Consider the following 24,699-nt stretch of genomic DNA (forward strand, 5'->3'; position numbering starts at 1 on the left):
ATGCAAAACTCAAGCAAGAATCTCCTTGGTTGACTCTTTGTCACTTCCCATGATCAAGTCTGGCTTTTTCCACTTCTAGAACAATAGCATGATTCAGACCCACCAGCTTTGATGCATTTTGCCCTCATGCCTTCCTTCCTGCTAACACTGCCCCAATTCACTTGTGAGCACTAGTGACTATAAATTCTCAAGATTCTTTATCATTGCAATTTTATGTCAAGGAAAAGATCTAGGTAAATACTCAGTGCATCTGGCTTGGAGAGGAATCACAACGTGTCATAAGGATTTTATGTTCTTTCAGAGGGACATTTATATGAACAGAGTTGTAGGATATCTGGCATCTGGTAGTGCTTTCTCTTGAAAACCTGTAATATATTGAGACAAGGAATGCTGACATTGTTAGAGGCAATTATGAGGCAGACTGTCAGGTAGGCCTAATTTAAACAGAAATACAAGAAAGTAGGTAGGTAGAAGCTCTGAGACATAAGAGCATTTTTGTCCCAATATTTCAGAGGAAGAAATTGAGAGTGCATAAAAGAAAGCTTTACATTCTGGAATGCTAACTTCAATGTGAGAAAATTAACCTCCACTTTTATATCGGCGCACTACACAACAGTGCGTGGAGAAGAACTTATTTGAATGCTGTGAGTTAGCCTGAAACTGAGTTTGGATTACAAGTGTAGTTGAACACTACTTCAAATTTCACATTAGTTTCAGCAACAACTTGAATGCACTAAAGCTGCCATGATTGTGGAAGAGCAGTACTAACAATACTGCTGATGAGCCTGAGATCCATGTCTGCAGTTAGCTGCTTTCAGACATGAAGGAGAGTCACAGTTGTAACAAGTTTATTTCAGGAATGAAAAAAAACAGTGGAAAAGCTTACAAACATGTGGCACTAAGATGACAGGCTGGCACTGACCTGTTAGCCTGCTGATGAACTGGCCACGTGGAGTGCCAAAATTATCCATGTCTTCAGCACTCTGTTGTTATGGTTGGCCCAGAATTAGACTTGCTTACCGAGATTCATTTATCCTACCATTTGCATGGAGTTTTGGAGATTTGTAGCAATCAATTTGTTTAAATAAATAAGCAAATCCAAGATAAAATGTGACTGAAGATGAGAAGAATGTTCCTGAAGGAACACATTCAGCCCTTGATTGCCTTTGTGAGGTTGCAATTAAGGCCAGGATACCATCAGAATGTGGAAACTATTGAGAAGCCTTTTCAAAACTCTGGGCAATGTAGTAAGATTGAGACCTTTACAGAAACACCACTCTGACAAAACAGGTCAGTGGGATGCTCAGAGCAGATGTGCAGATATTAACCAATTAGTTTATGCTCCTCTTTCTGATGGGGAAACTGAGAAAAAGCAAAAAAGTCCCATGTAGCAAATCCTTGTTGAAATTGCACTCTCAGGGGTTCATGCCTGTCTTTGTCCTTTCTTGACCTGCAGAATGCACCTTTCATCTCACTCTATGCTTCCTGCTGTCAGAGCACATCTGTATTGCCAGCTGCCCTGCAGTGCTACACTTTGGGAGACAAAGGTGCATTAATATAGCTGTGGTAGGAAAAATAAATAAGCCATTTCGTTTGGTATAGCTAAACTGATATATGTTTGCTTCTTTTGGAAAAATTCCAAGTGGAGAGCACCTGGAGTGATATTTTGGTGGTTTTCTCAAAGTACTACAGTCCTCATTGTAGATTTGAACCTGAAATAGGAACAGCAGAGGACAGGAGATGAGATGTTCCCTCAGTTAAGCACCCTCCACTTGCACAGAGGCTGGGTAGATCTCAACCTGCAACAAATGGTACCTCCTGCTGGAGAGGAACGTGCCCACACCTGGGCTGGGAAGGACAGCTGACATCAGGAGGAGAGATGTGGGTGATGTTCCTCCTGCACAGTCATGCAGAGGAATGTCACAAAGTGCTTCCTAGCCAGCAGGAGTCAAATCCAACATGGAGCAAGCCACATTTCAAAAGCACTCCAGATGCCATTATTTCTATTTGGGCAGCTTTACTTCCTCTCAGCAGTCAGTGGGGTTCTGTGCTCCTGCCAAGCAAACATGACAGGCATCTAGCAAATTTTATTTTTATAGTGATCCAACTACTACAGGGCATGCCAGGCTATTTGTACCATCTGCCACAAAAATGTCATCTCAGCAGCAAAAGCATGGTGGACACCTGGGGCCTAGAGTTCCAAAGCCTTAGAAAAGAGAAATCACTGTCCCCACGGCAAAAATAGAGCGTGAAGTTTGGGTCCCTCTCCAGTAAGTGAGCAGCACTGGACACAGCAGTAATAGACCATTCTTTTAGGTTGGTTTTACCTGAGGGGCATTGCTCTTTCTGTCTTGTTTCAACTAAGGGTGTAGAAATGACTACTCGACATGTGCATGGACATTCACAACAAAGTAATGGTTTTATCTTATTGGACACGCTTTCTGCATTTTTAGAACTAGTAAGAACTGTATTTCATCCCATTTAGAGATCTTGTTTCACAATACAGAAGTGAAGATCAAACAATGCAGTTGAAGATGCCCACCACCAGGCCTGAAAACAGACAAGAGTTTATGAATGGGAAAATATGTAGAACTTCTTGATCTTGCAGATGGATCTATAGACAACCTGTAGCTTATCAGGGAGCCCAGGGTTTTTCAGAAGCTTGGAGAATTGGGTATGGGCTTCTGTTCACAAAAGGAAAGAAATCCCATTATTTTCTTTGGGGCAACATTTGTGTTTTTATTTTAATTTCCACTGCTATAGCTGATTTTGTGAGCAATTTTTGATAACATATGCCTGACTGAGAAAGAACAAAGTGCATTTATTCATGTTTATAAAGACTATTTGAAAACATCCTAACGCTGTCAAATGCTTAAAAAATATTGGGCATAAGTGTATAATTTGTGAGATTGGTGCAATATTTTCCTAAATCAAATATTCCAGCTATTAATCAAACATTGCACTCAGAGGACGTTAAAACAGCAGTCTGAAATGATAACTTTTGTTCTTCAATTTTTCAGACTGCTGTGGTTCAGATTGTGTGCTCTAATGGGATGATGAAATGGAAGCAACATGGTTTGTTGCTGTTTTGTAATTTTAACATAATTACTCTTCTCAGCATGTTTTTCATTGTTGAGAACATAAAAAAGAATAGTGCCTTAGTGCAGTAATTTTGTTGTGCGTTGCATATTTAAAAATCAGATAGGCATTGCAATGTTTTGTCCCTGTTTATTACCATTGACAGTTTATTTAACTGAAGAGATCTCCACAGACAGTTTAGACAGCCCTTCCCCACAGATGAACACAGATAAATCAGCCTGTGTTTACGCTCACATCGCTTTGTAGGCTTTCCTCTTTGCTCTTTCTCACTCTCTCCACTTCCCCCTCCATTTTATTGCTGTCAGTGTTGCCCCCATGGAGGATCTCCCTGATGTGCTCACAGAGTGACTTTGCATTGTATGTCTTTGTCTGCACTGCACCCATGCTCATCTTTCCTGAAAATGGAGCACCGATCTTGATTTTTAACTTAGAGCCATTATTCATTCTTCTCCTTTATTCCTCTGCCAGCGCAGCTCTGTTCATTTTGATAGGAGGAAATAGGAGACTCTCTGGGTCTATCCTTAATCCCATAGAATTACATAGAAGAAGTTGGACCAATGCTGCAGAACACAAAAACCCTTGACATCCCTTGGAGAACTGTTTGGCAATTACTGAATTTCACTGAGCAGAAACGAACAAAAAATTGCTTTCTATTTTGGAGGAACCAAATATTTAAGAATGCGTTAATGGTCAAACAGCTCTTTTGTTTGAGGAGCATGAAATAGGACATGAAATTTTGTAATCAGAATACTTAACAAAATAGCATAGACTTTCTTCCTAGGTTGGAAATGAAAGCACCGAGCTGCTTGGCAGTTAGATATTCTTGCTGACTTAAGGGTTTCCCCACGCAGTATGAAAATATTACAACACCACACCTCTACTCATCACTGTTCTCTGCTAAACATCACTGAACTCCATCCTCCCATGCTCGCAAGGTCAGTGTCCCAGCTGCCAACCTTGGGTGTCCCTTGCCCCCCAAAGTGTGCTGCTGGGCATCTCAGGACACCTGGGGCCTCCACAGCTGCTGCAGCCCCAAATTGAAACAGGCATTTCTGAATCAGAGCCCAGGGCTGGGACAGGGGAGGTGGACATACTCATTTTCATTGAACTGTGCTGGGCTCTGGGTATTTAATTATCCACAACTGCTCTAAAAGATTTCATAGCCTTGGTTTGGCAAGAGGCCATCATTTCTTGGCCTTCCAGTGCTGCTGGACCCACACTGGCTTTTCTTCTCCTCATAAGCCTCTCTCATGGCTTGGTTAGCCTGTTAATTGGAGAACAGCTCTTGTTGGAACAGAAAGCAGAGAACAGATGTATAAATCTGAGGTGCATGGGCAAAAGTTACTCTTACAGATTCACTTAGGATGATCTGCTGTAAGCATAACACTTAACCATTTTTCTATGACAACTCAAAGTCTTAGCCCTGGAAAGAAGGCAGAAAAACGCACTGTTTTTTGTTACCCAAGCACAGACTTGAGGAAGGATTCACAAATATCTGCTTTTCTGATCTCCAAACTTCACAATTTGAGTCCTTCCTCCCCATCATGCTTCCTTCAGGCTTCATTTGAACAAATATCTTGCTGGGTGAGATTTGTAATGAGCAGATTACCCACTGTTTGATGACATCTTGCCCAGAAGTACTTTAAAAGTCTATGTGGGCTTTAAAAAATACTAATTAACACCTCGGCAGAGATATTGGGAAAATTCTAAATTTTACATGTCACAGTGAAAAGTTTTAAATAAGCAGCCACACGGCTGGGCTGGCTGGAGAAAAATGTTCCTTCAAAGCCTGAAAAGTCCCCTTTGTAGCATTTTACTGCTGATCACTTGGAGATGTGGAGTTAACAGAGAATGGGAATTCAAAAGCTATTCTGCTGGAAATGTCTGATAAAGATGATTACAGTGCAGGGCATGATGCTCAGAGGGTTTTTTTCTGTGGTATTTGATATACTGTGGCTTGAGAGAAGACCCTGAATCAAGTGAGACTTTCTCAATGTGAGTAATGACTGTGCAGCCCCCATACGTGTGGCCCCACCAGAGTTGTGCCTGAGCCTCCTGAGCCAAACACAGATGTTAATTTGAAAGAAAACAAACCGTAATGTTATGTACATAGAAAAGTGCTTGGCAAGCTGAAGGAAAATAGTGATTTGTATTGTTATTATTATTTAATATATAAATAAAGGCCTCACTGGACTGAAATTGAATTTCAGCAGCCTTTCTGGAGGCAATTAAAACCATTAGCTTCATCAGCCAAGGCCAGCGTTTTAATGTCTCTGAAACACTCAGGCTGCCAAAGTTAATTATTCATCTTTTTCTTAATTGGATTCAGATTGCATTTTAAAGGTGCAGCTTCAAGAGGGTTGGCTGAACCTTAATTTTTCACCCCTACCTCTCCTCCCTTCCCTACCCCCAAGAAACGTCTCATCAGAAATCATTTCAAGCCTTTGCAAAAGGATTACAGAGTGGATTTCAGACCAGGCTGGTGGCTGATATCTCATGGCAGATCTCAGCCAGTTTAGTAAACAGTGCAAAAACCGTACATTATTGCACATTATTTCATGATAGTAATGCTTCTTTGACATGGAAAGCTGACCAAGAAGACCAGGAAAGTATCATTTGCTCTTATGCTACGACTTATGGCAAAGTACAGCGTTCATGCCTTGCATTTCTACCAGTAAACAAATAAAGTTGGTTTTATAAAATGTTTATGCTATATAAATGCACCACTTCTGTGCTATCCCAGTAATTGATACTCTAAAGTACAAATCATAGGTATGATATAGTTCTTAGAATGCAGGCTTCATTTCTTAAGGCTGTAAAACTTTTTTTTGCTTCAAAAATTGCTGTTTTTTGGAAGATGAATTGCTTTTCATAACAGAAGATTAGAACATAAAATCATCTTTTTGTGGCTGAACTGAGAAGTCATAAATCATAATTTGGTATACAGACAAAACTTTTCATCTGTAACAAGCCTTCTCTTAGGTTCCTGAACTCGGCCCTGTGTCTGATGTGTTGCCTCTAAAGGCAGACATGGAGGAGTATTATGCAGTATGTAAAAAACAGAAGCATAGATCAGTACTTCCCAAAAATATCCTTTCTCTAGACAAAGCTAAAAGTGCACCTTCTGGTGCACCTTCTGCAAAGGAGAAATGGGGATCAACTGACTGACAGATGAAGAATGAAAAACAGGAATAGGAGTACAGATTTCACAGGAAACAAAGAAACACTTGGAAGGAGATGCTGAGCAGAGAGAGCCCTGACAGATGCTCTGATCTGATCTGTTGATAATTTGTTTCTCTATAGCACATTCAGCTTTTTGACAGATTGTTTTGCCTCGTGGTGTATGTGGTTACTTGTTAATATTACATGAAGAAATAGGTTCTCTGATCTATATACAGACAAAACAATTTTCACTGTATAACCTACTGAACAAGTCTTTCAGCCTCAACTGACCTTTTCCAAGCACTCTGGAGATGAAAAGTACCATCCCATTATAATAATATATTTTCATCTTCCTGTGCAGTTATTTTTAAACTGAGGAGTTAGGTGTCACTCGTTCTCTCGTTATTAACAACATCATAAAAGAAAAATATATATTTGGATTCTGAACTGTAGTCTTTCCAGGATTGTTTCTCAGGCCATCCGGTTGCCTGTGAGTTTCCAAAATAAAATTGTCAAGCAATGTACTAACTTCTTTTACAAGGTAGGAGTGGGGTAAGGCAATAGTCTATAATGTTTCAGATGTGTGTAAGTGCTGAAACTGCCAGATCTCTCTTCACACTATTAGTGACACGTGCAAGGTAAAGGCTATCACAGGCTAAGCTAAAAAGGGTGTGGGGGGATTATGTGGAGTATGAATTTCTGATGTAACAGTTTCTCAAAGCTGCAACTGAGAAACATCTGGTTTTTTTTAACAGTGTTCGTGATTACTAACACTCATGACTGCATGAACTTGCTTCCTAGTGCTTCAGCTTGCTGCAGACTTCAGAAGATGACCTTATGCACTCAAAGAAGCAAATTCTTTGAAAAGCAAAGAATAATTTGATGTAGATTGAGACAAGTGTGAGAATCATGCTCATGGGACTACTTCACAGATTGCTCAATGTTTTATTGGCTACTTTTTAATGCTATTTCCTTTAGTAATAGCATTACAGCCTGATTAGCATTTTTGTGCTGACTATACGATCATGCCAAATTAGTGTTTTGTATTCCATGCCATGCATTAAGTCCGAAAAACTGCAGAAAGACAAGCTGAGGTGGGATGAAATTAGCTCACATCCGAGCATGGGGACTTAGAGGAAATTGTTTCTCAACTGATGATACACAGTGCTTTGACAGTACAGGTATTTCTAAAAAACTGCATGCTTATTATCCCTTACAATGAACATAAACACACACTGTCTAGCTGTGCTGTAATAGCTGGGTTGTGAGAAGTTAGTAGAGACCTGATATTTTAAACAAAGACTCTCTTCTCTCCCACACTGTCTGCAGAAATGAGGCTGCTCACCCTGGAAATCATTCCAGGCCTCTTCATGCTGTATCCTTTCTTCACAATTTATATCATCCACCCAAAGGTGTTGGCTGCAGTGCCTGCAGCCAATGTGAGCAGGGACCATTGCACAGCTCCAACCTGGCTCTTCGACTTGAGAACTGCTATTACAGGGCTCTACCTTTTCCTTCACAAACAAAAAAATTCTTCAAACTACCTACTTTATGCTTTATGTCCCTCATACTATGCATGATGAGAAATCGAACTTCAATGACGTTACTTTCGCAGTAGTTGTTACCAGACAGGTATAGGTGTTGATTTTAGAACATCATTCTTAGAGCATTGTCAGATTTTGTTTACCAGAGGCAAGAGTAATTTCCAGTTCACAGATGCAGGGACCTATGTAAGTTGTTTCAGATTCGAATAACTTATTTACAGTTTATGGAGGAGTGATTTTTTTAAATTTATTTGTGGCTTCCAGCTCATACAGGCTTCACTTGGGAGTGTCTGATTCACACCTTGTCTTGCCCTGCACTGTTTTCTGGAGAAAGACAGGGCTAAAACCCAGAGAAAGCATTTTCTGGCTGCCATTGTTGGGAAAGAAAGGAGTGAAAGAAAACCTTAAAATGCTGAGAAATTCTGATTCCTGAGTGACTTGAAGCCAGGAAAGCTTCCTCTATTCCCCTTCTCTCTTTAGAGAACTGCAAAGCACCCATAGCAAGAGAAATGGATGTGCATCATGGCAATCAGGCAGTAAGGCCCATTCATTTTGGACATGAATATCCCTGATGAGGAAATCATTTTCAAGCTACCCAATTTACTGTGCCAGATATTCCTATTTCAGGAACAGTCTGTGAAGAAGAGCTATATGTGGCTTCTGTTACACAGAAATTATGTGGATGTTTTCAGATCATCCAGCACACAGAGCTCTTTTGTCTTTGTAATTGATGCTGTCCAAGTCAGGGACAAGAAATGTGTCTTTAGCTGATGGAGAAAAAAACTACTAAAGAGCATATTTCCTAGGAGCAGTAACACCATAGCAACAGTTGTCTTTCAGTGCTGTTGCTGTATCACTTAATAGTCCTCAGATTGCCCAGAGCCACAATCTGTTCTGCCATGAAACTGCACGTGAGCTGATGCTGTTGGTGGATCATTACAGGAAAAACGTATCTATACAGCACATCATTTTTGCTTTTATCTAAAATGATTTTTTTGTCCTCACAGCCATATAGCATTTATTTTTTCTCCTTTGATGAAATACTTTATGTGGGGGAACATAATGTGTGTGTGTGGAAATAATGGAAAATTCCAAACTGAGTTGGATCAGTTTTATTCATCAGATATTCTGTTTAAAAAATTTGGAAAAAATATCATTCCTTTCAGTGTTTTTCAGAATGAATAAATATTTTGAATGAGTTTTCAGCTAGGAGTTTCACTTACAGTGAAATAAGAACACAGTATTTCAAACATCAAAATGAAAACTTTTTGACTGACTATTTTTTTTCCCCCCAAAGTGTTCAGTTTATGAAAATGTCAACTCTATCCAAATTCAAGTCAGGAGAAATGTTTGAAAATTCTTCTGAGATGAGAACGAATTTTCCTGCCTAGTTCTGTTCTACTTATTATATATCAACACCGCCTGGCTCCCTTTGCTAGGTGTGGCTTTTTTTGTCACTCTTCTATGAGGGCTTGCATGGAAAATTAAGGCATACTTGCTGATTAATTTAGGATGGAGGGTGAAAACAAAATGTCGCTCCTCCTTTGAATCTGTCCGGGTTTCAACAAGAACTGTAGAGCTGTGTACTAAGGAGTCACAGATTAAATGTCTGAAAATTGAATTACTTTTACAAAAGGTGCCTGTAGGTAAAAACAGAGGCTGAAGCTAAAGGTTTACATGCTGGCTGCTCTTACTGGGTCTTTTCTCTGGTTTTCCATGCTGTGGATGTTAGTCCAGCTCCTTCAACAGGCACTGAAAACATGATACATTAAACAAAACAAGTGGGCTATAAATGGCCCATGATTTATGGGTTATCTTGGTTTGTCAGTTCTCACCACTGTGAAGCACTTCTGGTATTTGCACAGTGATGTAAATTATTGCAGCATGAGAGCATTTGCAGAGTGCCCTGCAAGCTGTGAAATATCCCATTGCTAAATATTGTTTGTGCAGCCCAATAAGCTGCAGCAATCTCTTGATTCTATCACTGCCATGAAGAAGCAAACTTATTTTGAGGAAATACTGATTTATGAAGGACAATGAGGAACCAAAATGCCATGGGCATGTGGATTCCCTGGCCGTGTGACTACAATTCAGAGACAGCTCTTCATTTTGCATGTTAGAAAGAGCAGTGAACAATCATGAACATCAGCTTGTATACGGAAGAGGAAATGCTACGTGCAGGGGGGCTGTGGTTTGGTGGTATAATAAATCAACTAAAAGGTTTTCTTTTTCTTTTGTTTGTGTACAGCTAACAAGAGAACACCAGGTGGCCCTCTCCTCCATCACTTACATTGGCTGTGCTCTGTCCATCTTCTGCTTGACGATCACGCTGGTCACATTTGCTGTATTGTCGTGAGTGATTTTAACTGAATATGTGCTGAGCTGCTGTGGTACAGAAAGCCAAACAGTGCCTTTCGGGTCACTGGTTTGGATCCCTTCAGGTGCCCAGAACAAAACAAAGGCTACTAATTTTTCAAACACCCTTAATTAGATTCTGTACGTGAATTTGTACTGGCTGGTTATTTCTAAATTAATTTCCTAAAATGGGGTGGTCCCTATATAGCAAGCTATTTTCATGCTATGAGAGATTTTTAGATTTTTTAAAAGCCCTCCATGTTTTGCCGTGTTCAGGAATCTTGCAAGGAGGCTGTAGGAATGCTTGTCAGAAGCTCAAGGCAAGTACAGGATCAGCAATGACCACAGGATCTCCCCAGCAGAACAATCTTTGGATTGCTTGGGGTGAAAGAAGCAGTACTTTCTGCTTTCCATCTTGCCTGTAAAGCAGTGTATTTATAAGCTGCCTAGGTATGTCTAGAAAGGAAGGCCCAGTCAACATCAGCTGCCTTCTAAATACTGTGTACAATTACACCACATGACCTACATTTAATTTTGAGAACCTTTGTTCTCTGTTAGGCTGGCTTTCTAATGTGTTGCTAAGGAGAATGAAGTGTGAAATTCACTCTGTGGCTCATGTTTAAATCCCTGAATTTCTGCACCCTCACACCTGTAATACAGCAGCCCCTTTGAGGGCGTTATGCACAGTAAAGGTTTTTGCCATGGGTGCTTTAGGGCCTTTTTTGCCTATTTATGTTCTAGTAGTGACTACTGAGTTTGAGGCTCAGCTAGGCTCGATACAAACATTTCTGGAAAAAAGCTTTCATAGAATTTTCTGTCTAAACAAATAAAAGAAAACCTAACAAGGGGTGAAGCAACGCATCCAAGGTTGTGCAGCAGATTGGGATCATATCAAGGAATGTGATTCTCGTCTCCTTGCTTGTTATGCACCAAACCATGCTGAGAGGCCAGTTTCTAGGAAAAAGGTTTTGCTAAACAAAGTAAACTGATTGCAATGTTTGTTTGTTCCAATAGCCATATTACTTCCAAGTCTCAAGATATGTGTTGGTCATACTTGGAGTAAGTGTGTAATGTGCGGCAAAATCCACCCTAAGCAAGTCCAATGTCTGCCTAATTGGCACTGTGCTATTAGCATAGCTAGGCAAAGGGGAACGATCTGCTCCATTCTTTGTCTGAGTGTAGAACTGGATATTAGTGTTTAGAGAGGAAAATGAGCAAAAAGAGCTGGTACTGCTGCAGCTGGGCTGAAAACTCCTTGATCATACTTGGAAAGAGAGCTTGGATCCGGCTGAATATCACACTGTTAAGCACCCCACCTACATACAGAATCATTCAAACTACCAATTAAAAATAATTTGATTAGGTTTTCACTGGAGAGCAGGGCCTCATTAGACAGCTGAAGTGAAATTTTGCAATGTAGTGTTAGATGATCATGAGGTAAGTGGAGAGGAATCTGGCAAGTTCTTTGCTACTCTGTGTACTGGCAAGGAAGGCTGCTTCCCAGGAGGGCAGTCCTGACTGCCTTCTGGGGAATGATGTTCCACTGTGTGACTGCATGAAGTTCCTTATTAGAAAGCCACTGGTACCAAGCAGGACAACCTGTCTTTCAGAATTAATTTTGGGCATCAATATTTCCTTTTGCCTCCTTCTTCGCTTCTTTCTAACAGAGCAGTGGCTGAAACTGTGCTGAAAGTACAGGGCTAATAGCAAGACATCATCTGCATTGCTGAGCCTATGCCACCCTGCTGAAGGGGGCATGCATAATGTGCACCAGCTGTTACAAAAGTCATCACAATGCAGCATAATAAAAGATGGAAGCTCATACTGTTGTGCAAAGGAAGTTGTGCCATTCATGCAGCCGAATGATCTAGGTCTTCTGATAGTGGAGGGGCTGGCAGGCAGTACGCTGAACAAGAAAGCCTCTCTCTACTATGTTCTTTTCTTTATGCAAAAGGCCTGAAATGTTTGGATAAATGTTTTTGTTTGTTTCCTACTTCCTGTTTTTGGATGATTACAGAAGCAAAAGGTCAGAATACTCTCAGGAAAGCATGTTCTTGTCAAATTTCCAGCCAGTTTTTGCAAAGACAAGAGAGAGAGGTTCAAATAATGTAATCATGTTCAGTGCACTGTCAAGATAGGCATCATCCATATGTGTATGAAGCCATAGTTCCTGTGCTAAAAAGCTGATACTGGTAAACCCAGAAGTGCACGTGGAGGTTTCTGAATTACTTATTTCTAATACAGGCAAATATAAACAAAATACAAACAGAAACTTAGTGCCAGAATGTGGGCTATGTGTTATAAACTGCTGAATGCTTTCTGTGAGGCACAGATCTGATTTCCTCGACAGCTTAGCACCATTTAGAATCAAGCTCTTTGTTAACAGTCAGTCAGAGCTCATTAGCAGAGCTAGTTAACGTGCAAATCAGACTTCTACTGCTTTTGGGATGGTGACAGAATATACAGGAGCCCAGACCTGGTGGAAGAAGTGCTCAACAGGCACTCCACCAGAACAATTAGCCAAAAGCCAAACAGAAGTATTTCTGATGAGTCATAAATATGTTCATGCATCTCAGAATACTGTTTTGTTCACATACCTTTCTGTCTTCTGCCAGGTCTGTGAGCACCATCCGCAACCAACGCTATCATATCCATGCCAACCTGTCCTTTGCTGTCCTGGTAGCTCAGATCCTGCTTGTCATCAGTTTTCAGTTCAGCCCTGGAACAGTAAGTGAGACAGAGCAATGACATTTTTGCAAGGCTTCTGCGTGGTATGAATGCCACATACAATGTCTATTGGATGTGAGACCTGCCATTTTTAACATGCCAAGTAAAAAATGCCATCCCACAACACTGGATAAAGCCTTCTGTGAATTCAAATAGCATTATCATAGTATCTGTCCATGTTTGACTCTTTGCAGAACAGAAGGGAACATGAGCCCAACAAATGGTAAAGTCATGACAGTAATGAGGAAGTTGGAGCTGCATGTTCAAATGAATCAACTGACTTTTGCCTGACAAGGTTTATGCGTATCTCATCCACTTCATCCACTGAAAACTGTATGAATTCTGTATTGGAAATTTTTGTATGAATTTTAGGTAGGGTAGTATTACTATTTCTAAACATAAGATCTGTTAATGTAATGTGCCACCTGAAAAAGGCAGAAACAAAGCCTGATTTTAAAACAAACCTCAGGTGTGCTCTATTTTTGACTTCTGTAATTGGAAAACTTGTAATGGGTTGCTACTGTGGTCAGCCATTGCTCCAACAGTTTATATTAGTCTTTTTTTTTTTTTTTTCCAGTGCAAATAAATATGAGGTCTGCATTTATATTCATCTCAAATTGAATTCCTTAAGTTTATACATAACAACAATATCTGATGTTACATAGGCTATTACTACCTGAGGATCTAAAAACAATTTGTGAATCTAAGTTCATACTCTTTTATTGGTAGGTCCTGAGTAAGATATTGTGCAAGGGAGAAAATTAGGAAGGATTTAAATGGAAAATGGAACAGTGGAGAGCAGCAAAGGATCTATCTGTCTGTCTACCTGTCTACCCATCCACTGATCCATCTGTCCATCCGTGCATGCATCTCAGACAGTGATCTCTTCCACAGTTGATTATATCTGAGGTTGAAATGTCCACCATGTTTACAAGTGGAGATTACAAGTGAAGTTTTCTTTTTGAAAACCACAGCTCACAGAAAGCAAGCCCTTTTTTCATGCACCAGGGTTTCAAACGTTTCGCAGAATCCCTGGATATTTCAGCAATAACTGTAACAACAATAATTGTAGGGCACAGTTCTATAAAGATCTCGAAGCTGAAAAGCACCAAGCACGTATCTGCTGCACTTTTATTTTTATGGTTATAACCTCTAGGGATCAGAGGTGTTGTGATTCATCCTGTTATTAGTCTTGCATCTTTACCTTCTGCATGCTCAATTCTCACCAGCTTGGGCATCAATTTTAATACCTTTAATTGCTGCTGTAATCGGACTGCTAAATGGTAGTTTACAAAAAGAGAGAGGCAATATGTACACGGGGAGGTGAACTTAATCTTCTGCATCTGTCAAAGATGGTATATTTAGTGCTAAACAGTTTATAAGTGCCCTGCTCCGGAGGACAAGTGGTACCAGTTTGCTTGAGGAAATACAGTGCAATAAGGAATGGCATTGTATAAACAGGCCATGAGCTGGCATCACTTTCTTGTATGACTTCATCATCTTTTTTCCGTCTCCACCCCTATTGATATTTAGGTTTTGATTTCAGATATAGCATACAGTATTTCCCCAGTAGTTTCAGATGTAACATTTAATTGTTTGCAATTTATACTACAGCAATTTTCCTTCTATAGTGTAGGAGTAATTTTTAACTTACTATTAACAAATCTCTACTTCTGTGAATAGAACTTTGATCTTTGTAATACATCCAGTAAGATCTTTTTATTATTCTGTCATTTAAGGATGTTATCAAAGTAAGTAAGGCACAAATGCAGAATGAGTATCATCCTGCACTGTATGCAGACCAGACTCCTGCTACTGCACTTTGTTTATTTTTTTTTGCTGTTTTGTGATGCATATTGCTTGGCTACTTGAAAAATTGAAGGCATCCATTTGAGAAGGGGAGCTTGTAAGTCAGCTTTATGTTGCAATTATACTGTTGTGGACTAATCTTCTGCTGGAAATCAAAAGGAATTTAAATGGATTTCACAGCCTTATGATAAAATTAACTGGAAAGATTTTTACAGTTGTGGACAATAAGCAAATCTGGTTTAGCTGTATGTCATAGAACATTCTGAAACACTAAACGCTTACTGATCTCACAAAAATTAAAACCGAAGTTATTGTTTTTTAATACATCTAATCACAGTGGATTTGCATTAGAATGTCCCTGTACAAGCACAGAAGCAGCTGAGTGCAAGTGAGAACATACTGGAAGCCTTTACATTGCATTATGCTATCAAGTTCTAACATTTTAACTTTCATTTGTACAAAAAGTCCTAAAATATCCACAAAAAGAATAAAATGCCACCATAGAGCAGCTAAACTGACACAGCAAAGGGAATAACTGATAAGATATGTAAGAACGCTGTGGAAGCAAACTGGTTTCTAGTGGTAATGAATCCTCAGCACACAGATTGCAGCAGCCTGGGAACCTCACTGTGACTCGTCCAGGTGAGGCCGTGAAACCATGAAAACAACAAAACCCTTCCCATGGACATTATGCAAGCAACCCCTCCAAAATTCTGGAGGTGCGATAGAAGGGATGCTGCAGGGTGCAAACCTCAGATACAGCTGCTACTCATTCAGCACCTTTAAAATGTATCTTAAGAGAAAGAAAGCCAAAGGAGATTGCTGTGTGGTTAGCCCATTGGCAGTCATATCTGTTCTGTTACTGCATGACAAGGGAAACAGCTCACAGTGAGAGTTCTCCTAAAGCAGTTTGTGGGAAAAGGAGAATTGTGCTGTGCAAATATGTGAGGAGTGGGGAAGAAGAAAGGATTATATTTTACTGTTGACACAAGGTAGGCTGATAGGAGACTTAGAGAAAAATGTAAGGTCTCTTTGAAGATTAATTGGTAGAGCTGTTAAGGAAAAGTTGGGCCTTAAGCTCAAGCTACACTTCCTCTAGTCCACAGTGAGCCATAAGCACTGAGGTGAGCATAAGCAGAACTGTGGAGGATGCTTTTACTTCTCGATGCATTGCCTTCACCATGGAATTCCTCTCTTGAGGCATTTATTTCACTGCAACACCTGCAGTAGTTTACACTGGAGCAGATAGTCTGCTTTACACCAGGTAGGCTTGCTTTATGCGTGGTATTTTTCCATTGCATAAACTTTTGTACTGGCTCCCGCTTCCAGAAACTTGATAGCACGTAGTCCTCCAAAAGATCATGTCTGTAAGGTCTCTATGGAGAAAAATGTCAGTTCTTTGCCGTAATTGCAATTGTTCTTGCCAAACATGGCTTTGTATGGAGCAGATACATGTTTTGGAATCTGGGAAACTGAGAACTCAAACATGCAGGCAAACTAGGCAAACCACACAGCAATTAGGACTTGGGAGCCAATTAAAGCTTACTGCAATTTTTTGAAATCTCTGCTAGTTTTACTAATGGAAGAAAATAAGAAACTTTTCAAAATTTAAACCTGGACAGACAGAAGTGGGAATACAGCATGATTTGTGTGGTGTCATATTTTCATTATGAAGAACATTACAGAACAGGGAGCACTGCACAGCACAGTACTCCCACGATTCTTTTATGTTCACTACAGACTTGACAAGAAGATATTGCAATTGCAGGTTTGAACTCTTAAATATCTTGTAGACGTTAGGAAAAGTTTTGCTTATGCACATACAAATAATCCATTTTGCTTTCCACAGCACCTCTAGCAATGGACGTTTTTAATTTTTATTTTTATTTTGTGAAATAAGGGAAGAAAATTTGTTACTCTGAAGCTATCTCAAAATGCCTTCGAGAAATTAAGTCCTCTAGTGCTTTGCTCTTTAAAAATGTTTCTAACCAGTGACTTAGCCTAGAGTGTAAATGTAAAAAGAAATAATGATAAAAAAAATTGCAAAAGCAATATGATTGCATCCCAAAGAAGTATTAATTTTTGTTGTTAATCTAGGTGCCTTGCAAGATCTTGGCCATTCTCCTTCATTTTTTCTTCCTGAGTGCTTTTGCATGGATGCTGGTGGAAGGATTTCACCTCTACAGTATGGTGATCAAAGTATTTGGGTCAGAAGAGAGCAAGCACTTATATTATTATGGAATTGGATGGGGTAAGCATTTATTTGCTGCTTGTTTCAGTCTCTTCACTGTGGAACAAGATTATATTCAGAAGCATATGTAAAAAAGTGATCTTATAAAAATGTGATCCAACAGTTCATTTTTTGATTCCTTACTTTCATGTGAAACATTTACTGCATTTGACTTTTGCAAACTCATAGGTCCTGGAATAATGTGAAGCCCCAGTCCTCAAATTACAAACTCAGACACATTATTTTTGTTTAAGCAGAAGCTCTGGTCTATGTGTATATATATGAAAGTTTGCAGAGACTATTAATGACAAGTTGGAACTTGAGGCATGAGTTGACAGGAGTTGGGAACAAGGAACTCACCACTGACTACCATTGATCTGCTAATATCTTTTGAGGCTCCTGAGAGATATAACTTCTATAAAATGAATTTAACAGTAATCAGAGAGGCAGGATACCAAATATGCAGAGTTGATTGAAGTTCCTGTATATTATCTTTAGTCCAAAGAGTGCTAAAATTACCTTAAAACCTGCAGTTGTAATTCAAAAGAGCGATTTGAGGAAGGTGATAATATTCTACTTTTATATCCTGAGACAGACTGGGAAAAAAAATGCTTTATTGCCCTGGTGACTGGGTGTAACATACACAGGTTATTGCAACAAAACTTCTCCCAACCAGCCATCTGTAGGTGCTGATGATAATGGCTGTGATACTGGAGATTTTGCTGCAGCACTTTGACCTTAACCTGTTTTCCAATCCCTGACAATTTCCTTTTGTTTGAAGACCACCTTAGAATAGAGATTTTGTTCTAAGCTGTCAAAAGATCTAAGCTTCCTTATTTGCTGTCCCAGATTTATCCACAGATAGATACAGTGTAATGTGGCAAAAGGAAATCATACAAAATTAACTTCTTCAAAACAGATGGGAGAATATACTCTTCCCCACTGAGTAAATTAGATCTTTTAAGTATTAGAAAGGAATATACTTATTTGTGTCCATTTAATTTATTGTTAGTCCTTCAAAAACACAAAGCAAATGGATTAGATGTGAAGTTTGATGCTGAAGAAGAGGAGGGAAACTTGGTAATCTATCTCATGTTCATTTTAGGCTCTGCGCTTGAGACTGTGTTTGGGCTGAATTTAGGGAGAATTCTATCTGAGCAAAGATGGTGCCTTTGGGCTTCCTGTGCCCAGCTGCTCAGAGTTTATGCCCACACTGCAGGCCGTATTTTGATTCTGAGACTGGGAGGCAGCTTTAAATCAGCAGGCCTGGGGAGCTGGACAACTCAAGCTACAGCAGCACAGGGAGGTGTGTGGAATTATTTGTCCCATTTAAAGGTGACACTGTATTGTGCTGGGACTACAGAGACGCAGATGACACCGCTCCCGTAGATCATCGGCCAGAAACGTGTACTAGAACACTTTCATCTGATCCTGTGCTCTGGAATGCATGGTCTATTGCATCATAAATATAGCAATTCTGGGCAGAATTGGTGAGCATATTTGAAGCATCTGCTAACTGAGAAAACTATCAGATACAGTCAAGAACCATAACCGTAATTCTCTCATGGATGGTAACCAGTGCCAGCGCAACATCAACATTTCCTATTATGGAGGCAGGCTACACGGCTCTTACACAATTATTTCTGACAAAAGATTAAGCAAACACATTTACTTTTGTGTATAATATATAATCCATATGAATTCCTCAGTCCAGAATAAATCTTACTATCCTCCTAGGCTAAATATAGTTTTATTTCAACTTCTGTGGAATTATTGAAAGATTGGTTCTTAATGCAAAAAGGGTCTCATTTCACTGTAACAGAACCTTGATGCTGCATACGTTGGTATCTACTATTTAACACCCTGTCAATGCAAAGAAAAAGCAACCACTGCACTTTAGGCTGCAGAACGTTTTACTACCCCTGTCTTAACAGGTCTTTTTATGCAGATGACTGCCCTGTGTTTCATCTGCCTAAGTTTTATTATCTTCTAAAAGAACTTTGTATTTAATTTTCCTCTTCGCTGCCATTTAAAATTGATGTCACAGTAAATCCTTTGAATATCTGGCTTTTGGGAAAAAAAAACTGCAAACAGAAAGTGCAGAGGAGAGTTAGGCAGATGTATTTTGGCTTCTGTGACATGTAGGCAGAGCTTGCTTGTTGAAGGAAGACAGCATCAGCAGATAAACAGTGCCAGCAGTGTCTGTGGTCAGGGATGTGAAGGCATAGCCCAGGGACTGTTAGTCCAGGTAGTCCACAAAACCAAGGCAGAGCAATTTTCAGCAGACAGGCTTACATCAGTGCACAATTGCTATGTTGAATACTCTTGGTTTTGTTCGAATACATATGGGATTCTCCTTTCTTAAGCAGACAGATGTAAACTAAAATTTTGCCTTCCCTTAGTTTTTACACAAATATGCTTTTGAGGAGTAAGTCCATATTTGGACAAGCATGGGAGAACAGGAGCAAGTTCCAAGGTTGTTGAAATCCTCCCAGTGAATTTCAAAGTGGAAGACCAAACAACACCTGCGGATGCTGCGTCTTCCCCATTTCTAACAACAAGGTGATTCCAGGCACAGGCGTTAAAGAGCAAAAATACTATTTCAAAGAATAACTGTTCTACAACTATAAGAAAGTTTTGCAGAATTTTGTGAAGATGATTAACAAGATTACGAGAACACTCAATAAGTTTAAGGAGAAATTGCTTGTCAGAAAATTTTGTCAAAACCTTATGCAGAAACCCTGAAGAATTTAAAAGAAAATTGAAACCTCAGGCTATCACGTATAATACTCTGTCTGGGACACGGTTATTAAATTCCACAAGATGACAGAAACCTAAACCTTCACATTTTATTAAATCATATAGGGATTAACAGACAATCATTTAATATTTAAAGGGATGAGGTTTCCCTACATTCAGAACTGCTGGCAAAAAAGCCCTCATTCCCTTTCCAGCTCCCTGCCTGGAAAGCTGTGTTAAGTGGCACAACAGGACAGTGCTGAGGCCAGCAGCACACAGCCATCCCTGGCAGCAGGGCCATATTCATCTGCCTCTGGATAATCCCTGCCTAATCCCATCAAGCACTCTTCCACCGCGCAGGATGCTGCATACTGGAGCTGTCACAAGCTATCTGGAAGCATCATCTACTTTAAGCTCAGAAATCTTGCAGGGCTATTACATATTTATATTAAAATAAATCTTGGTCTGGCACCTGAGTGGGATCCTAATTTGCTTTGCTCTATTCATAATCGTTTCTCAGTGTTGAGCCAGTGTTCTAGGCCACTAAGGGTCACCGTTTCTGTCTTCTCACCTGCTAGTCCAGTATCCCTGTAAGAAACTCATTTGTTTCTCAATTCTTGAGCAAGGTGAGCTAACTTGGGGGGAAGTTGGTAAAAATAAACTTGCTATTCCTCCACAGAATACCACTGTTCAAATAGTGAGAGACAGAAATCATACTAAGAAAACCAACTGAGCTGAAAAAGCTCTACGATTCTCACTGGAATTAGCACTAATTCAGTTTACTTATTAAATTAGTGCTTTACTGAAAAATCATTTTGTTTGTCCAGCATTAATTGATTAAAATATATTGCATTCAACAGCTGCAGAAGGAGTTAGACTTAATTCTAAAATTGCTCTGAGTTGCTCTGTTGTCCAAGCAAAGTTTGGCTGAATTTGCAGGCTTTACTGGAACTATTATGACCTCTGCCTTTTCACAGGCTGCCCGCTGGTGATTTGTGTAATTTCTGCAACGTCGTCCTTAGACAGCTATGGAGAAAGTGACAAGTGAGTATGAAAATATCGCCACGTCAGGTCCAGGATGGATAAAAAATCTGCGGGAGAGAAAAACTCGTAGGTCTGTGAGCAGGGCTGCAGCTCTGCACCATTCTGGATGTACAGGAGGATGGGTGCAGGTCACTGCCTCTGACAGTGGGCACCCAATGGGAGCACTCTGCTCATCATGTGCAGAATAAAGCCGGGGCTGAAGCATTTCTGACAAGATGAGAATAAACTCCAGTTAAAGATGTTCAGCTTTTTGAAGAAAACGGCAGTTGAGCATCCAGAGATTTAGAATTGATATTTAAAAAACCGAAATCGAAGTTCTTCCAATCTAAGTTGGAAAAAGTAAAGCAAAATTATCTGAGAAAATACCACAGGATTCAATCCTGCCATTACGTAAGTGAAAGTTTTGGAGCAGGTTGTTTGTTGTGTGTGGTTAACTGGCTTACATCGCCTGTGCCATAAGAAAAATGTATGACTGTGTTTTCCCACCTCCTGCTCATCCCCAGCTGAGCAAGGCAGAAAAGGCTTAGGTTTGTCTCTTGCTACAAAGCAGTGCCTTCAGCACTGGAACAAGTGGATGCAGGAACAACAAATAACAAATGAAACCTTTCCCTTCTTCCTGTCTTTCTGCCCCTAATGCTATTTGAAGGCCTGCTGAGGCAGGTAGCTGTCCCTGACTCTTCAGAAGATGCAAATCTAAATAAGATTTTGACTCAGAATTTGAGGGGAAGAGGAGCTTCCTATTGATACTCTCGCTTTTAAAATTCATCAGTGTTTTTAAACTTACTTTCAGTCTCTTTTTAAATCAAGAACATTACTTATTGTTTGTGTGTTTCATCTAAAATCATTCTATTTTTCTCTGCAGCTGCTGGCTTTCCCTAGAGAATGGAGCAATCTGGGCTTTTGTGGCACCGGCGTTGTTTGTAATTCTGGTAGGTAAACACCTGGCTGCTGGTTTCATACTGGATGTCTGTCAGCCACAGAGCAGAACACAGCTGGAGGGTGTTTGAAGCTGTTGCTTGTAGAGAACTCACTTTTCTGGGTGAAAGTCGAATGCCCGCAGTGCAGATGATGTTCAGGAGGGCTTGCAAGCAGTCAGCAGCTGGCAGAAATGCAATAAACCAACAGCCTGAGCTCTCACCTCTCTGGGGAAGGTAACAAGTGGCCTCCACATCTGCCTTCTTACAGTGATAATGTCTTTGTGCTCTTCTGCACTGGGAGTTTGACGTTGGTTGTGGCAGTTTGTTGGGCTGACTAAGACAGGGTTAGGACAGGTTGGCTACCGGGACACCTTTCAGCTGCAATGAACACCATCTTTCCAGAGGAGCATGCACATTCATGGCTGCAGTACTGGGACATGGATGCCCTACAGCAGTTTAATTATACCTACACATTAAATTACAGTGCACTGCGGCTCAATCATGATGATTGCTTAAGGAGTCAGGGGTCTGTAGGGATTAAGTGGAAGATTTCTCCTCCTACAGCACTGTTTCCTTTGAAGTTACTGATCACGTTGTCTACGATTTTTGCTGCAAGTTATAATGCAAGAGTAAGAACATGAACATGGAATAGATCCACTGATCTGAGAAACCAGGATGCCTTCAGAGCTTTGCTAGATTTGAAAGGTATGACCCCAAATCTAGTCCAGCATGCTGTGGCACTGAAAGAAGGTCAGGTAAAATAAGATCCTGACTACTTGTGTAGTCAGTGTACTTGTGTGGATGAGCATCAATTGGAGCCAGTGCCTCTGCCCTGTACTTCCCCAAGAAAGACAGGATTTCTGCAGAAAGCACAAACACATCCCCTAATTTCTCTGCACAGAGAAACCCCTTAGGACCTGCTGATAGAAATCCAGCCAAAGAGAGAGCTGTAGATAAAGTAGTGCAGTGAGTGCTAGTGTTTGCCATTGCACTCTCTGTAACTGTCTGGGGAGCAGGAGGTGGCTCTTTGGTTGACCAGTACCATCACAGGTAATTTTATACTGCACCTGTGTTGACATTCTAACATTTGCCATGGAGACAACAATACCAGCAGCTCTTAGCCCAGTGTCTTCCACTCAAGATAGAGGCTCTGAAATCGAGGCTGCATAAACATATATAAAAGACACTGGAAACAGTTGCTATGTCAATGTGGCAGAAATTGCCTCATGTTAGCGTTTTAATGAAATGATTAATGGCAACAGTGGAAAATCCCTGTGCAGAATTTCTTTTACCTGAGGGAAAGCATAAACATGTAAATAAGAAATGTTGGTCACAGGATTAGAATTGGCTCAGCGGCTCTGAACTGTGTTTATTGTCTTGTTCACCAGTACCTTTGACCTTCCGTATGTGAGTTTATGTTCAAAGATGTGTGGATATTGATGACTGGAGAGCAATTAAAATAAGGTACATCTCCTCTCACATTAGCATTTGCTTTCTGGACACTGTTCAGCACCAAAGGAGGAAATGACATGCAACCTGTAAAATCAAATCTTTCCCAGCAGCTGTCCAAAGATGATATTAATCAAATCATGCTAGACAGTGAAGCACTTACTCACCTGAGTGAGCACAGCCTTCAATAATTTGCATTCATTGCTGCCTGCCAATGAACGTAAGGGCTTAACTATCTGGCTATCACTTATGATATATAATATTTGTGCAGCTCAAGTTATATTCTTGTAGGAACGCAAACATTTTGCAAAAGAGAAAGAATGATCTCACAAGGTTGATTCACGTAGAGCAATTTGTTAAATAGTCTAAACCCAGTCTCTCTGTGCAAAATAGCAGCAAGCTGGCTGACAAATTATTCTCTCTGGGCATTGAATATACTAGATGAAAAATACGTTAGTGCCTATAGGGAAATAACAAGGCTAAACACTATTTTGTGCGTGCATGTGTGCCTCTGCTCTTTAAAGAGAAAATTAGCCACTAGTTGTATGAATTAGTGTTTAGCTCTGAAAATATGCCTCAAAAAGCTGCTTTTAACTACTTTCATCCACAATTTATCTCAGCCAAGAAAAAGGATTATGCTGTGAAGAAAACAGGGGTCCTGCTCCTTTCAGCTCCCACTCGCTAGAGAATAGGCAGACCCAGCCTGCTTTTGTCCTGCTGCAGCCTTGCAGTCAGTACAGACAGCACGGAGCCTTAAAACAGAATGATGCGGTAGGAGTGTGACTGGGAAAAATATACTCACACATACTTTTCTGGGGAGTAATCTGCAGCTCCTCACAGCCATTCCCATACCCAAAGTTGAGGAATATGAGGAAAGAAATAGTGCCTTCCATGTGTAGGTCTTTGGAATTCTACCTGCACCTTAAGGTTTAAGGATCCGCTTCAGATCCCCCTGCCCCCAGCCACAACACCACACCTCAATACCATCACTGTAAGCCAGCCTAACCTCAGCCAGTGTTGAATGCCTGGGAAAATATGCCTTCAAAGCCAAAAAACAACAACAACAAAACAAACAAACAAAACTTGACGAAGCACCTGAATTCTTGGAACAAGACAGTAAGAGCTTTTGGCAGAAGGCTTTGTTTGTTATCAACCATCTGCTACCGTGGTTTGTTTCCATAGATATGGCAGAATTAAGGAAATTCTACGCAAAGCATCTGTGTGTGCAGAGCAGTGGGTGTGCTACAGTGAACAGTCCATTGCTGGAGGAAGATTGGGTTGTGATTGCAAGTTCCTCCTATTGTTTTCTCTGTAAGCAGTTACTTGCCTGGTGATTTTTCACAAGTCTTTCTAATAAACAGCATTTTTATGGACTTAAATGATTTTCAACAGCATACTGCTAACATAATTCTGTGCTGTAGGGATGTTAGTCTTGTAACCAGTGTCTGCAGATAGTACACCATGAAACTTGAATCTCAAGCTGAGACTGCCATTGCTGGCTTCAACTAGTGCTTGTTTATGAGTGTTGAGCACATTGAAGGAGGTTTCCTCCTTTTACACCTGCTGCTCATACATGTTTAGTAAGCTCTCTTAGCCTCATGGTCTTCCTTTATTCATTCCTTTA

At 40.3% G+C, this 24,699-nt stretch overlaps 2 protein-coding genes across 6 annotated transcripts in view; one reads left to right on the forward strand and one right to left on the reverse strand.

Moving 5' to 3' along the window:
- RIMBP2 (RIMS binding protein 2) overlaps window positions 1-24,699 on the reverse strand; it is a 403,010-nt gene that overhangs the window by 223,947 nt on the left and 154,364 nt on the right. The gene's annotated exons all lie outside the window — the stretch shown is intronic.
- The window catches only part of ADGRD1 (adhesion G protein-coupled receptor D1), a 123,767-nt gene that overhangs the window by 71,573 nt on the left and 27,495 nt on the right, over window positions 1-24,699 (forward strand). For 4 of the 5 annotated variants that reach the window (XM_052691408.1, XM_052691404.1, XM_052691407.1 and 1 more), the window contains 5 exons: window positions 10,054-10,157; window positions 12,776-12,887; window positions 16,794-16,947; window positions 20,643-20,709; window positions 21,572-21,638. In XM_052691408.1, coding sequence (XP_052547368.1) covers window positions 10,054-10,157; window positions 12,776-12,887; window positions 16,794-16,947; window positions 20,643-20,709; window positions 21,572-21,638 — 504 coding nt within the window. The remainder of the gene's footprint in view (window positions 1-10,053; window positions 10,158-12,775; window positions 12,888-16,793; window positions 16,948-20,642; window positions 20,710-21,571; window positions 21,639-24,699) is intronic. The other variant, XM_052691405.1, reaches the window with a different exon arrangement.

Source organism: Tympanuchus pallidicinctus, unplaced genomic scaffold (assembly GCF_026119805.1).
Source record: "Tympanuchus pallidicinctus isolate F22 unplaced genomic scaffold, pur_lepc_1.0 scaffold28, whole genome shotgun sequence".
Lineage (NCBI taxonomy): Eukaryota > Metazoa > Chordata > Aves > Galliformes > Phasianidae > Tympanuchus > Tympanuchus pallidicinctus.